The 15,000-nt window shown below is 46.5% G+C and overlaps 1 protein-coding gene and 1 long non-coding RNA gene across 16 annotated transcripts in view; one reads left to right on the top strand and one right to left on the bottom strand.

Annotated features, from left to right (window-relative positions):
* The window catches only part of eya1 (EYA transcriptional coactivator and phosphatase 1), a 152,913-nt gene that overhangs the window by 88,402 nt on the left and 49,511 nt on the right, over window positions 1-15,000 (top strand). For all 15 annotated transcript variants that reach the window (XM_052498894.1, XM_052498923.1, XM_052498931.1 and 12 more), the window contains one exon: window positions 5,785-5,874. In XM_052498894.1, coding sequence (XP_052354854.1) covers window positions 5,785-5,874 — 90 coding nt within the window. The remainder of the gene's footprint in view (window positions 1-5,784; window positions 5,875-15,000) is intronic.
* On the bottom strand, window positions 10,375-11,800 carry LOC127916642 (uncharacterized). The gene is made up of 3 exons (XR_008095415.1): window positions 11,712-11,800; window positions 11,487-11,511; window positions 10,375-11,311 (listed from the first exon to the last, which is right to left on the bottom strand). It is a non-coding gene; the product is annotated as an uncharacterized LOC127916642 (long non-coding RNA).

The raw sequence follows: 15,000 nt of genomic DNA on the forward strand, positions 1-15,000 counted from the left end.
CTGGTTTGAAATAATCGATGTCTGCGTTAAATCAAGTTTCCAATTTATCCAAGCGTAGTGAAAGACAAAAGGGAGAGAGAAAGAGAGAGAGAGAGAGCGAGAGCGAGAGCGAGAGAGAGAGAGAGAGAAGAGAGAGAGAGAGAGAGGGAGAGAGAGAGAGAGAGAGAGAGAGAGAGAGAGAGAGAGAGAGAGAGAGAGAGAGAGAGAGCGAGAGAGAAGAGAGAAAGAGAGAGAGAGATTTATCTGGTAAAATGTAATAAAATGTAATATATGCATTTTTGGCTACAAATTCAGTAAAAAGTGTTTTTTTTAGGTGTGATGGTAGTCATCCAATATAGGAAGAAGAAAGGAGTGGGCACACAGGATGAACCAGTATGGTCAGAGACAGGTAGACAGGATGAACCAGTATGGTCAGAGACAGGTAGACAGGATGAACCAGTATGGTCAGAGACAGGTAGACAGGATGAACCAGTATGGTCAGAGACAGGTAGACAGGATGAACCAGTATGGTCAGAGACATGTAGACAGGATGAACCTGTATGGTCAGAGACAGGTAGACAAGATGAACCAGTATGGTCAGAGACAGGTAGACAGGATGAACCAGTATGGTCAGAGACAGGTAGACAGGATGAACCAGTATGGTCAGAGACAGGTAGACAGGATGAACCAGTATGGTCAGAGACAGGTAGACAGGATGAACCAGTATGGTCAGAGACAGGTAGACAGGATGAACCCGTATGGTCAGAGACAGGTAGACAGGATGAACCAGTATGGTCAGAGACAGGTAGACAGTATGAACCAGTATGGTCAGAGACAGGTAGACAGGATGAACCAGTATGGTCAGAGACAGGTAGACAGGATGAACCAGTATGGTCAGAGACAGGTAGACAGGATGAACCAGTATGGTCAGAGACAGGTAGACAGGATGAACCAGTATGGTCAGAGACAGGTAGACAGGATGAACCCGTATGGTCAGAGACAGGTAGACAGGATGAACCAGTATGGTCAGAGACAGGTAGACAGGATGAACCAGTATGGTCAGAGACAGGTAGACAGGATGAACCAGTATGGTCAGAGACAGGTAGACAGGATGAACCCGTATGGTCAGAGACATGTAGACAGGATGAACCAGTATGGTCAGAGACAGGTAAACAGGATGAACCAGTATGGTCAGAGACAGGTAGACAGGATGCACCAGTATGGTCAGAGACAGGTAGACAGGATGAACCAGTATGGTCAGAGACAGGTAGACAGGATGAACCAGTATGGTCAGAGACAGGTAGACAGGATGAACCAGTATGGTCAGAGACAGGTAGACAGGATGAACCAGTATGGTCAGAGACAGGTAGACAGGATGAACCAGTATGGTCAGAGACAGGTAGACAGGATGAACCAGTATGGTCAGAGACAGGTAGACAGGATGAACCAGTATGGTCAGAGACAGGTAGACAGGATGAACCAGTATGGTCAGAGACAGGTAGACAGGATGAACCAGTATGGTCAGAGACAGGTAGACAGGATGAACCAGTATGGTCAGAGACAGGTAGACAGGATGAACCAGTATGGTCAGAGACAGGTAGACAGGATGAACCAGTATGGTCAGAGACAGGTAGACAGGATGAACCAGTATGGTCAGAGACAGGTAGACAGGATGAACCAGTATGGTCAGAGACAGGTAGACAGGATGAACCAGTATGGTCAGAGACAGGTAGACAGGATGAACCAGTATGGTCAGAGACAGGTAGACAGGATGAACCCGTATGGTCAGAGACAGGTAGACAGGATGAACCAGTATGGTCAGAGACAGGTAGACAGGATGAACCAGTATGGTCAGAGACAGGTAGACAGGATGAACCCGTATGGTCAGAGACAGGTAGACATGATGAACCAGTATGGTCAGAGACAGGTAGACAGGATGAACCAGTATGGTCAGAGACAGAAAAAGATGAAAGGTCCAATGTATCTATTTTTTTTATCTCAATATCAAATTATTTCTGGGTAACAATTAAGTACCTTACTGTGAATGTTTTCCATTAAAATTGTAAAAATATATATATATATATATATATTTTAATGGAAAAAGACCAATTTGTCAGTCAAGAATTTTGCTATGAACATCTGGGAGCTGTCTGAGTGGGGAGGGGGAAAATGAAAACTAGCTGTTATTGGCAGAGAGGTTTGGAACTCTCTTTCTTATTGGTTGATTAACATGTTTATCGCCAGGTGATGTCACCGGGCAGACCAAAACTCCACCCAGCCAGTCTTTTCAAACAGCTTTTACACTGAAAGGGCATTATCATCATTTTAACAATGTAATGGTATTACTCCACACCTCAGAGTGGTCAATGTGTAGACTCGGTGGCCAGATTATTAGGTACACCACCCCCGTTCGCGAAAATGGATCGCTCGTACAGACAGTGAGTCACGTGACTTGTTATTTAAAGCAGATGTGCACACTCATCGTCTAGATCATTAGGTACACCACCCCCGTTTACTAAAATGGATCGCTCCTACCGACAGTGAGTCACGTGACTTGTTATATAAAGCAGGCAGACAGGCATGGAGACATTCAGTTACTGTTCCATTGAACGTTAGTATGGAGTAAACAAGTGACCTAAGAGACTTGCGGTACGATCGTCGGTGCCAGGCACGTGCCGGTTCCAGTATCTCAGAAACGGCCTCCTGGGCTTTTTCACGCACCACATTAGCTAGAGTTTACCAAGAATGGTGAGACATACCAACAACAAACCAGTAGGTGGGGGGGGGGGGCTTTGGGAGAAAACTGCTCGTCGATGAGAGAGGTCAAAAAAAGGAGAAGGACAACAACTGTGTAAGTTAAACAGACGGACCACAAACAGACTAATAACAGCTCAGTACAACAGAGGTGTGCACAACCACATCTCAGATCATCAACTATTTACAGCCCAGGTCTCTGTTGCCTTTGTACAGACAGACAGACAGACAGACAGACAGACAGACAGACAGACAGACAGACAGACAGACAGACAGACAGACAGACAGACAGACAGACAGACAAGACCGACAGACAGGAATCGGCAACACTGTGGTCTTTACAGCAGCCAGTCTGATGATGCATTAATTAACAGAAGGTTACCTTCATGGTCCTCGTCTGAATCGACCCCCCTTATAAGACTGGTCACACACGTCACACACCCCCTTATAAGACTGGTCACACCCCCTTATAAGACTGGTCACGCACCCCCTTATAAGACTGGTCACACACCCCCTTATAAGACTGGTCACACCCCCCTTATGAGACTGGTCACCCCCTATAAGACTGGTCACACCCCCTTATGAGACTGGTCACACACCCCCCTTATAAGACTGGTCACACACCCCCTTATAAGACTGGTCACACACCCCCCTTATAAGACTGGTCACACCCCCCTATAAGACTGGTCACACACCCCCTTATAAGACTGGTCACACCCCCTTATAAGACTGGTCACACACCCCTTATAAGACTGGTCACACACCCCCTTATAAGACTGGTCACACACCCCTTATAAGACTGGTCACCCCCCTTATGAGACTGGTCACCCCCCTATAAGACTGGTCACACACCCCCTTATAAGACTGGTCACACACCCCCTTATAAGACTGGTCACACCCCCTTATGAGACTGGTCACACACCCCCTTATAAGACTGGTCACACACCCCCTTATAAGACTGGTCACACACCCCCTTATAAGACTGGTCACACCCCCCTTATAAGACTGGTCACACACCCCCTTATAAGACTGGTCACACCCCCCTATAGGACTGGTCACACACCCCCTTATAAGACTGGTCACACACCCCCTTATAAGACTGGTCACACACCCCCCTTATAAGGCGGGTCACACACCCCCTTATAAGACTGGCCACACACCCCCTATAAGACTGGTCACACCCCCTATAAGACTGGTCACACACCCCCTTATAAGACTGGTCACACACCCCCCTTATAAGACTGGTCACACACCCCCTTATAAGACTGGTCACACACCCCCTATAAGACTGGTCACACACCCCCTATAAGACTGGTCACACACCCCCTATAAGACTGGTCACACCCCCCTATAAGACTGGTCACACCCCCCCCCCCTATAAGACTGGTCACACACCCCCCTTATAAGACTGGTCACACACCCCCTTATAAGACTGGTCACACCCCCTTATAAGACTGGTCACACCCCCTATAAGACTGGTCACACACCCCCTTATAAGACTGGTCACACCCCCCTATAAGACTGGTCACACCCCCTTATAAGACTGGTCACACACCCCCTTATAAGACTGGTCACACACCCCCTTATAAGACTGGTCACACCCCCCTTATAAGACTGGTCACACCCCCTTATAAGACTGGTCACACCCCCCTTATAAGACTGGTCACACACCCCCTTATAAGACTGGTCACACCCCCCTATAAGACTGGTCACCCCCCCCCTATAAGACTGGTCACCCCCCTATAAGACTGGTCACCCCCCTTATAAGACTGGTCACACCCCTTATAAGACTGGTCACACCCCCTTATAAGACTGGTCACACACCCCCTTATAAGACTGGTCACACCCCCCCCTATAAGACTGGTCACCCCCTATAAGACTGGTCACCCCCCTTATAAGACTGGTCACCCCCCTATAAGACTGGTCACCCCCCTATAAGACTGGTCACCCCCCTTATAAGACTGGTCACCCCCCTATAAGACTGGCCACCCCCTATAAGACTGGTCACCCCCTTATAAGACTGGTCACCCCCTATAAGACTGGTCACCCCCTATAAGACTGGTCACCCCCTATAAGACTGGTCACACACACCCCCCTTATAAGACTGGTCACCCCCCTTATAAGACTGGTCACACCCCCCTTATAAGACTGGTCACACCCCCCTTATAAGACTGGTCACACTTCTACTGCTTTGCTTCAACACTCCTTCCTCTCTGACTGCTAATGTCGTCTGTCTGTAAGATCGTAAAAAACAGCAAAAAGCCCAGAACTTTCATTCTGTCTTCTTGTCTCTATGAGGTCAGAGTGTTCTGGAATATAAGACAATTCCATCTGTGTTAAAAGTGTTCTAGAATATAAGACAATTCCATCTGTGTTAAAAGTGTTCTAGAATATAAGACAATTCCATCTGTGTTAAAAGTGTTCTAGCATATATGACAATTCCATCTGTGTTAAAAGTGTTCTAGAATATAAGACAATTCCATCTGTGTTAAAAGTGTTCTAGAATATAAGACAATTCCATCTGTGTTAAAAGTGTTCTAGAATATAAGACAATTCCATCTGTGTTAAAAGTATTCTAGAATATAAGACAATTCCATCTGTGTTAAAAGTGTTCTAGAATATAAGACACTTCCATCTGTGTTAAAAGTGTCGATAATTGAATGCTTGAAGAGACATGAATTATTGACAATAATTTCGTTATTATTTTGTTATTACTTATATATCGTTTTGTGTTTTTTTTTTTTTTTTTTTTTTTTACGTTTCTGTCGTATTTTTGTTCACTTAGATCCTGTACCATGTTTAGTAGAAGATAAGAGAGTAGTTTATTAAAACTCCAAGGAGAAATGGGATCGCACCAGACCAATATAAACCATCAGCGACAACACGACAAGGACAAGCAGCACATTACCAACGCATCGCTTGATTTATGTTGTTATTTACACGTAGCACATGTAATTATATCATATTTGTTGTTCTACTGTATCTGTATCCTGTAGTATAGTTTTATGACATTCCATATTGATTCTATCCGTGGTTTTCTCTCATCTCCAGGATCCCCCGACGTCTGTGTCACTGGGACTGAGGATGGAGGAGATGATCTTTAACTTGGCAGACTCTCACTTATTCTTCAACGACTTGGAGGTACGAGACGTTCCTGTGTCGTGTAAAACTGTGTGTAACATTTTTATTTTATTTAAATCAACGCACCAGGGTCCGTTAAGAGTGGAGGCGTTAAGCATTACCGTCTTTACGGGGTCGGTCAGTAGGTCAAACCGTTCGGGACGGCCGGGAAGACGTTGACCCCCCCGTCAGTAAGATAGAATGTTGTCTCATGTTCCGGACGAACATCCGGTCTTAAAACTCCGTCACCTTGACAACGCAGATGAGGAAGTGAGACGCTGGCGGATGTGGTGGATTGAGACGCATCCAATGTAAAAAATAATAATAATATATAATAATAATAATTATCTCTGTCTTCATCTGACTGATTTTGATGGGGATTGTTGTGTTTGTGTAACTTAGATTGACGGGCCGGTGTGTGTCAGTCGACTCCCGGGGTTTAATAGTGGGGAGCCCCGTTGAGCCCATTTCTCAGTTTCCAGTTCCACAGTGGTAAACTATTATCACGGAGCCCAGGGGACACTAGGAATTTTACAAGTGCTGTCAGTCTCTCAGTTTCTCATCCCCCCTTGCACCCCACCCCCTTACTCTATGCCCCCTACCCCCTTCTCTATGCCCCCTACCCCCTTCTCTATGCCCCCCCCCCCTTCTCTATGCCCCCCGCCCTCCTTCTCTATGCCCCCTACTCCCCTTCTCTATGCCCCCACCCCCTTCTCTATGCACCCCACCCCTTACTCTATGCCCCCCGCCCCCTTCTCTATGCCCCCCACCCCCTTCTCTATGCCCCCTACCCCCTTCTCTATGCCCCCTACCCCCTTCTCTATGCCCCCCTACCCCCTTCTCTATGCCCCCTACCCCCTTCTCTATGCCCCCACCCCCTTCTCTATGCACCCCACCCCCTTACTCTATGCCCCCCGCCCCCTTCTCTATGCCCCCACCCCCTTCTCTATGCCCCCCACCCCCTTCTCTATGCCCACCACCCCCTTCTCTATGCCCCCTGACACCCTTCTCTATGCCCCCCACCCCCTTGTCTATGCGCCCCAACCCCTTCTCTATGCCCCCCACCCCCTTCTCTATGCCCCACACCCCCTTCTCTATGCCCCCACCCCCTTCTCTATGCCCCCGCCCCCTTCTCTATGCCCCCACCCCCTTCTCTATGCCCCCATACCCTTACTCTAGCCTCCCCCTCATAACGACTTGGGCAATTTGTCAGGCTCTAGTGTTTCTGGAGCCGTTCTGTCTGTTCTGTCATGCTGCGTGCCTGGTGTCGCTGTCCGCCAACTCTTCAGTCATGGCATGAAATCTCTCCCCGTCCCACGTCCCCCCCGTCCCACGTCCCCCCCGTCCCCGTCCCAAGTCCCCGGTCCCCCCTTCCCACGCCCCCGTCCCCCTGTCCCATGTCCCCGTCCCCCGTCCCACGCCCCCGTCCCCCGTCCCACGTCCCCGTCCCACGCCCCCCGTCCCCCGTCCCCACGCCCCGTCCCCCGTCCCTCCGTCCCACGTCCCCCCGTCCCACGTCCCCCGTCTGATTCATGCAGAGTTGGTGTCAAATCTGCCGCTGGGTACAAGGATAAGGGAAGGCAGGAGAGTTTAGAGGGGGCGTTGGTTTCTGAGTGTCTGTCTGTCTGTCTGCTCCATCCCTGGAGAGAGAGAGAGAGTTTAACATGAAGATTAATTCATTGGTCAATTACACACAAGATCCAAATGAACTAGGATAGGATAAGTAATCCTTCTCACCCCCCCCCCCCCTAAAAGATTTAGATGCACTATTGTAAAGTGGCTGTTCCACTGGATGTCATAAGGTGAATGCACCAATTTGTAAGTCGCTCTGGATAAAAGCGTCTGCTAAATGACTTAAATGTAAATGTAATGTAAATGTAATGTAAATGTAATCTACACAGACCTATCTACATAGACCTATCTACACAGACATATCTACACAGACCTATCTACATAGACCTATCTACACAGACCTACCTACACAGACCTATCTACACAGACCTATCTACACAGACCTATCTACACAGACATATCTACACAGACCTATCTACACAGACCTATCTACACAGACCTATCTACACAGACCTATCTACACAGACCTATCTACACAGACCTAACTACACAGACCTATCTACACAGACCTATCTACACAGACCTATCTACACAGACTTATATACACAGACGTATCTACACAGACCTATCTACACAGACTTATCTACACAGACCTAACCGTAGACCTACACAGACCTATCTACACAGACCTATCTACACAGACCTATCTACACAGACCTATCTACACAGACCTATCTACACAGACGTATCTACACAGACCTATCTACACAGACCTATCTACACAGACGTATCTACACAGACTTATCTACACATACGTATCTACACAGACTTATCTACACAGACTTATCTACACAGACTTATCTACACAGACGTATCTACACAGACCTATCTACACAGACTTATCTACACAGACTTATCTACACAGACTTATCTACACAGACTTATCTACACAGACTTAGCTACACAGACGTATCTACACAGACCTATCTACACAGACCTATCTACACAGACTTATCTACACAGACTTATCTACACAGACCTATCTACACAGACTTATCTACACAGACTTATCTACACAGACTTATCTATACAGACTTATCTACACAGACTTAGCTACACAGACGTATCTACACAGACCTATCTACACAGACTTATCTACACAGACCTATCTACACAGACCTATCTACACAGACTTATCTACACAGACCTATCTACACAGACTTATCTACACAGACTTATCTACACAGACTTATCTACACAGACTTAGCTACACAGACGTATCTACACAAACTTAGTTTTCAAACAGCCAGACACAGCTTGGCCCAGCCATCAGACTTAGTTACGACCGGCCAGACACAGCTTGGCCCAGCCATCAGACTTAGTTACAACCGGCCAGACACAGCTTGGCCCAGCCATCAGACTTAGTTACAACCGGCCAGACACAGCTTGGCCCAGCCATCAGACTTAGTTACAACCGGCCAGACACAGCTTGGCCCAGCCATCAGACTTAGTTACAACCGGCCAGACACAGCTTGGCCCAGCCATCAGACTTAGTTACAACCGGCCAGACACAGCTTGGCCCAGCCATCATACTTAGTTACAACCGGCCACTACTGCTCTCGGCTCACCTCTCCTCTCAGCACAGCAGAGGAAATGTTTTGTTTGATTTTTAAGTGTGTGGAGAGCTGAGAACAGTCTGCCAAACCTTATTAGTCTCCAGCATGTTCTGGAGAAGAAGAGAAAAATGACGGAAGAAGAGAGAGGGGGGCAGAGAGAGATGGCCATGGAGAGAAAGGGAATGCAATGGAGAGAGAAGGGAGAGAGAGAGGGGGCAGAGAGAGATAGCCACAGAGAGATGGCCAGAGAGAGAAAGGGAATGCAATGAAGAGAGAAGGGAGAGAGAGAGGGGGGCAGAGAGAGATGGCCAGAGAGAGGTGGCCATGGAGAGAAAGGGAATGCAATGGAGAGAGAAGGGAGAGAGAGAGGGGGGCAGAGAGAGATAGCCACAGAGAGATGGCCAGAGAGAGAAAGGGAATGCAATGAAGAGAGAAGGGAGAGAGAGAGGGGGCAGAGAGAGATGGCCAGAGAGAGGTGGCCATGGAGAGAAAGAGAAGGCAATGGAGAGAGAGGGGGGAGATAGAGTGGGGCAGAGAGAGATGGCCAGAGAGAGGTGGCCATGGAGAGAAAGAGAAGGCAATGGAGAGAGAGGGGGGAGATAGAGTGGGGCAGAGAGAGATGGCCAGAGAGAGGTGGCCATGGAGAGAAAGAGAAGGCAATGGAGAGAGAGGGGGGAGATAGAGTGGGGCAGAGAGAGATGGCCAGAGAGAGGTGGCCATGGAGAGAAAGAGAAGGCAATGGAGAGAGAGGGGGGAGAGAGGGAGAGCGAGAGAGAGAGAGAGGGGGCCATGGGGAGAAAGAGAATGCTATAGAGAGAGAGAGAATGCTATAGAGAGAGAGAGAATGCTATAGAGAGAGAGAGAATGCTATATGGAGAGAGAGAATGCTATAGAGAGAGAGAGAATGCTATAGAGAGAGAGAGAGAATGCTATGGAGAGAGAGAGAATGCTATAGAGAGAGAGAGAATGCTATAGAGAGAGAGAGAATGCTATAGAGAGATAGAATGCTATAGAGAGAGAGAGAATGCTATAGAGAGAGAGAGAATGCTATGGAGAGAGAGATAATGCTATAGAGAGAGAGAGAATGCTATAGAGAGAGAGAGAATGCTATAGGGAGAGAGAGAATGCTATGGAGAGAGAGAGAATGCTATAGAGAGAGAATGCTATAGAGAGAGAGAGAATGCTATAGAGAGAGAGAATGCTATAGAGAGAGAGAATGCTATAGAGAGAGAGAGCGAGAGAATCCTATGGAGAGAGAGATAGAGAGGAGAGAGAGAGAGAGTTAGAGAGGGGGCACGGAGAGGAGAGAGAGGGGAGAGAGAGGGGAGAGAGGGGAGAGAGAGAGAAATTGTTTGTACTCCCTCTGACAACCGAAGGAGTAGAGTGACTGAGACATTCCAAACGCAGTCATTGTGATCAAAGTTAATTGGCTATAATTGGCTGGTTAAATATTTCCTTATGCTTTCGCCCAATCGTTACAATCCACTTTCTTTAATAGATGTGCCCCAATCATTTGAAAAATGGCAGTTTGTGACAAAAGCTTTAAATGTGGTTTCTCCTCCAACATCTGTCCTGTGTTTTGATTTTGTTTCATGTGCGATGAAACCACTCGCAGATGAATTGGCAGTTGGGCTTTTCGCTGCTTATAAAATGATTTGAACGTACGATGCATATTTTTCCTCTGCTCTATCTCAACTAAGTGTATTACTACATTTGGTTTTGACACTTTAAAGCCCCAAGTTTTTCCAGTTAAATCTAGAATAGCATGCCGATTTTTAAAAAAGCAAGTTGTGGTCTGTCTGCATATGTCAAAAAGTGTTATTTTCGTCTCCTAATGTTTAGAAAAAACGCTACCTGCCTCCTCTAACCACTAGACTACCTGACTACCTGCCTCCTCTAACCACTAGACTACCTGACTACCTGCCTCCTCTAACCACTAGACTACATGCCTCCTCTAACCACTAGACTACCTGCCTCCTCTAACCACTAGACTACCTGTCTCCTCTAACCACTAGACTACCTGTCTCCTCTAACCACTAGACTACCTGCCTCCTCTAACCACTAGACTACCTGTCTCCTCTAACCACTAGACTACCTGCCTCCTCTAACCACTAGGCTACCTGTCTCCTCTAACCACTAGACTACCTGTCTCCTCTAACCACTAGACTACCTGCCTCCTCTAACCACTAGGCTACCTGTCTCCTCTAACCACTAGACTACCTGTCTCCTCTAACCACTAGACTACCTGTCTCCTCTAACCACTAGGCTACCTGTCTCCTCTAACCACTAGACTACCTGCCTCCTCTAACCACTAGGCTACCTGTCTCCTCTAACCACTAGGCTACCTGCCTCCTCTAACCACTAGGCTACCTGTCTCCTCTAACCACTAGACTACCTGCCTCCTCTAACCACTAGGCTACCTGTCTCCTCTAACCACGAGACTACCTGTCTCCTCTAACTACTAGACTACCTGTCTCCTCTAACCACTAGACTACCTGTCTCCTCTAACCACTAGGCTACCTGCCTCCTCTAACCACTAGACTACCTGCCTCCTCTAACCACTAGACTACCTGCCTCCTCTAACCACTAGACTACCTGCCTCCTATAACCACTAGACTACCTGTCTCCTCTAACCACTAGACTACCTGCCTCCTCTAACCACTAGACTACCTGTCTCCTCTAACCACTAGACTACCTGCCCCCTCTAACCACTAGACTACCTGTCTCCTCTAACCACTAGACTACCTGTCTCCTCTAACCACTAGACTACCTGCCTCCTCTAACCACTAGACTACCTGCCTCCTATAACCACTAGACTACCTGTTTCCTCTAACCACTAGACTACCTTCCTCCTCTAACCACTAGACTACCTGCCTCCTCTAACCACTAGACTACCTGCTTCCTCTAAACACTAGACTACCTGCCTCCTCTAACCACTAGACTACCTGTCTACTCTAAACACTAGACTACCTGCCTCATCTAACCACTAGACTACCTGCCTCCTCTAACCACTAGACTACCTGCCTACTCTAACCACTAGACTACCTGCCTCCTCTAACCACTAGACTACCTGCCTCCTCTAACCACTAGACTACCTGTCTACTCTAAACACTAGACTACCTGCCTCCTCTAACCACGAGACTACCTGCCTCTTCTAACCACTAGACTACCTGCCTCCTCTAACCACTAGACTACCGGCCTACTCTAACCACGAGACTACCTGCCTAACCTAAACACTAGACTACCAGCCTCCTCTAACCACTAGTCTACCTGTCATATTCACAGTAACCCCTTTACAGTGTAAGGAATAGGGTGCCATAGGGTTCTGGTCTAAAGTAGTGGACTAAATAGGGAATAGGGTGCCATAGGGTTCTGGTCTAAAGTAGTGCACTAAATAGGGAATAGGGTGCCATAGGGCTCTGGTTTAAAGTAATGCACTCTATATAGGGAATAGGGTGCCATAGGGCTCTGGTCTAAAGTAGTGTACTATATAGGGAATAGGATCCCATAGGGCTCTGGTCTAAAGTAGTGCACTATATAGGGAATAGGGTGCCATAGGGCTCTGGTCTAAAGTAGTGCACTAAATAGGGAATAGGATGCCATAGGGCTCTGGTCTAAAGTAGTGCGCTATATAGGGAATAGGGTGCATTCGAGATGCCGCCTGTGAGTTCTGAATTGTCAATGAGGCCTGCGTGACCAATAGTGTTTCCTCTACCTAAATAGAGTCCCACTATAAATACCAGTCAGCTCAGCAGACAGCAGTTAGCTGTTATGTATTTAAGAGTTGTCCCAGAGGCAGTACAGCAACACAGAGCTAAGACTTAGTGGCCGTAACACACAGTGTGTGAGTGAGTGTGTGTGTGTGTGTGTGTGTGTGTGTGTGTGTGTGTGTGTGTGTGTGTGTGTGTGTGTGTGTGTGTGTGTGTGTGTGTGTGTGTGAGTGAGTGAGTGAGTGAGTGAGTGAGTGAGTGAGTGAGTGAGTGAGTGAGTGAGTGAGTGAGTGAGTGAGTGAGTGAGTGTGTGTGTGTGAGTGAGTGAGTGAGTGAGTGAGTGAGTGAGTGAGTGAGTGAGTGAGTGAGTGAGTGAGTGAGTGAGTGAGTGTGTGTGTGTGTGTGTGTGTGTGTGTGTGTGTGTGTGTGTGTGAATGTGTGTGTGAATGTGTGTGTGCCCTACAGTAACTTGCTGTTCCTCCAAAGTGAAACTACACTGTATTTTTATAAAGTATAAAACCCCAAAATGTCAAATCCAGCCTTTTCAACCTGCCCACTGGCCTTGACTGTCATGTCTGATTGGTTGATTGCAGCGGAGACAAACAGTGGAGAAACGACATGATGACGGAGATAAAACAGACATGGTTAGTGTTGAATCCCAAAGGGCCCCCTATTCTCTTCAGAGCCCATTGGGCCCTGGTTTAAAGTAGTGTACTACATAGGGAATAGGGTGCCATAGGGCCCTGGTTTAAAGTAGTGCACTACATAGGGAATAGGGTTCCATAGGGCTCTGGTCTAAAGTAGTGCACTACATAGGGTATAGGGTGCCATAGGGCTCTGGTCTAAAGTAGTGCACTAAATAGGGTATAGGGTGCCATAGGGCTCTGGTTTAAAGTAGTGCACTACATAGGGAATAGGGTTCCATAGGGCTCTGGTCTAAAGTAGTGCACTATATAGGGAATAGGGTTCCATAGGGCTCTGGTCTAAAGTAGTGCACTATATAGGGAATAGGGTGCCATAGGGTTCTGGTCTAAAGTAGTGCACTACATAGGGAATAGGGTGCCATAGGGCTCTGGTCTAAAGTAGTGTACTATATAGGGAATAGGGTTCCATAGGGCTCTGGTCTAAAGTAGTGTACTATATAGGGAATAGGGTTCCATAGGGCTCTGGTCTAAAGTAGTGTACTATATAGGGAATAGGGTGCTGTGATGAGGGTTGTGTCTGAGACCCTCTAAAGTTTAGAGTCTAAATATTGTGATCATGCATCTCTCTGCTACTTTTCTCCTGCCTGCTTTTTGTCTGTTTGTGTCCTACTTGTTGTTGTTTGTCCTACTTTCTGTGGTGTATTGTATCTACGGTATTTCAGTCCTGTATTGGCCTCTATTACGGTATTACAGTCCTATATTGGCCTCTATTACAGTATAACAGTCCTATATTGGCCTCTATTACGGTATTACAGTCCTGTATTGGCCTCTATAATGGTATTTCAGTCCTGCATTGGCCTCTATAATGGTATTACAGTCCTGTATTGGACTCTATAATGGTATTACAGTCCTGTATTGGCCTCTATAATGGTATTTCAGTCCTGTATTGGCCTCTATAATGGTATTTCAGTCCTGTATTGGCCTCTATAATGGTATTTCAGTCCTGTATTGGCCTCTATAATGGTATTTCAGTCCTGTATTGGCCTCTATTACAGTCCTGTATTGGCCTCTATAATGGTATTTCAGTCCTGTATTGGCCTCTATAATGGTATTTCAGTCCTGTATTGGCCTCTATAATGGTATTTCAGTCCTGTATTGGCCTCTATTACAGTCCTGTATTTGCCTCTATAATGGTATTACAATGCTGTAATGGCCATTGCCATTTAGTACAAGCAAGTCATATAGAAATGTGAGTTATAGATCTGTCATTCTCACTGCACCTTTAAGTAATAGTAAAATGTATTTCAAGAAAATTATAAAGAATCATATCACGATTATACGATTATCAAAATTAAAGAGAATCATATCAAAATTAAAGAGAATCATATCACAATTATAGAGAATCATATCACAATTAAAGAGAATCATATCACAATTATAGAGAATCATATCACAATTATAGAGAATCATATCACAATTAAAGAGAATCATATCACAATTATAGAGAATCATATCACAATTAAAGAGAATCATTTCACAATTAAAGAGAATCATATCAAAATTAAAGAGAATCATATCACAATTAAAGAGAATCATTTCACAATT

Source organism: Oncorhynchus keta, chromosome 4 (assembly GCF_023373465.1).
Source record: "Oncorhynchus keta strain PuntledgeMale-10-30-2019 chromosome 4, Oket_V2, whole genome shotgun sequence".
NCBI lineage: Eukaryota > Metazoa > Chordata > Actinopteri > Salmoniformes > Salmonidae > Oncorhynchus > Oncorhynchus keta.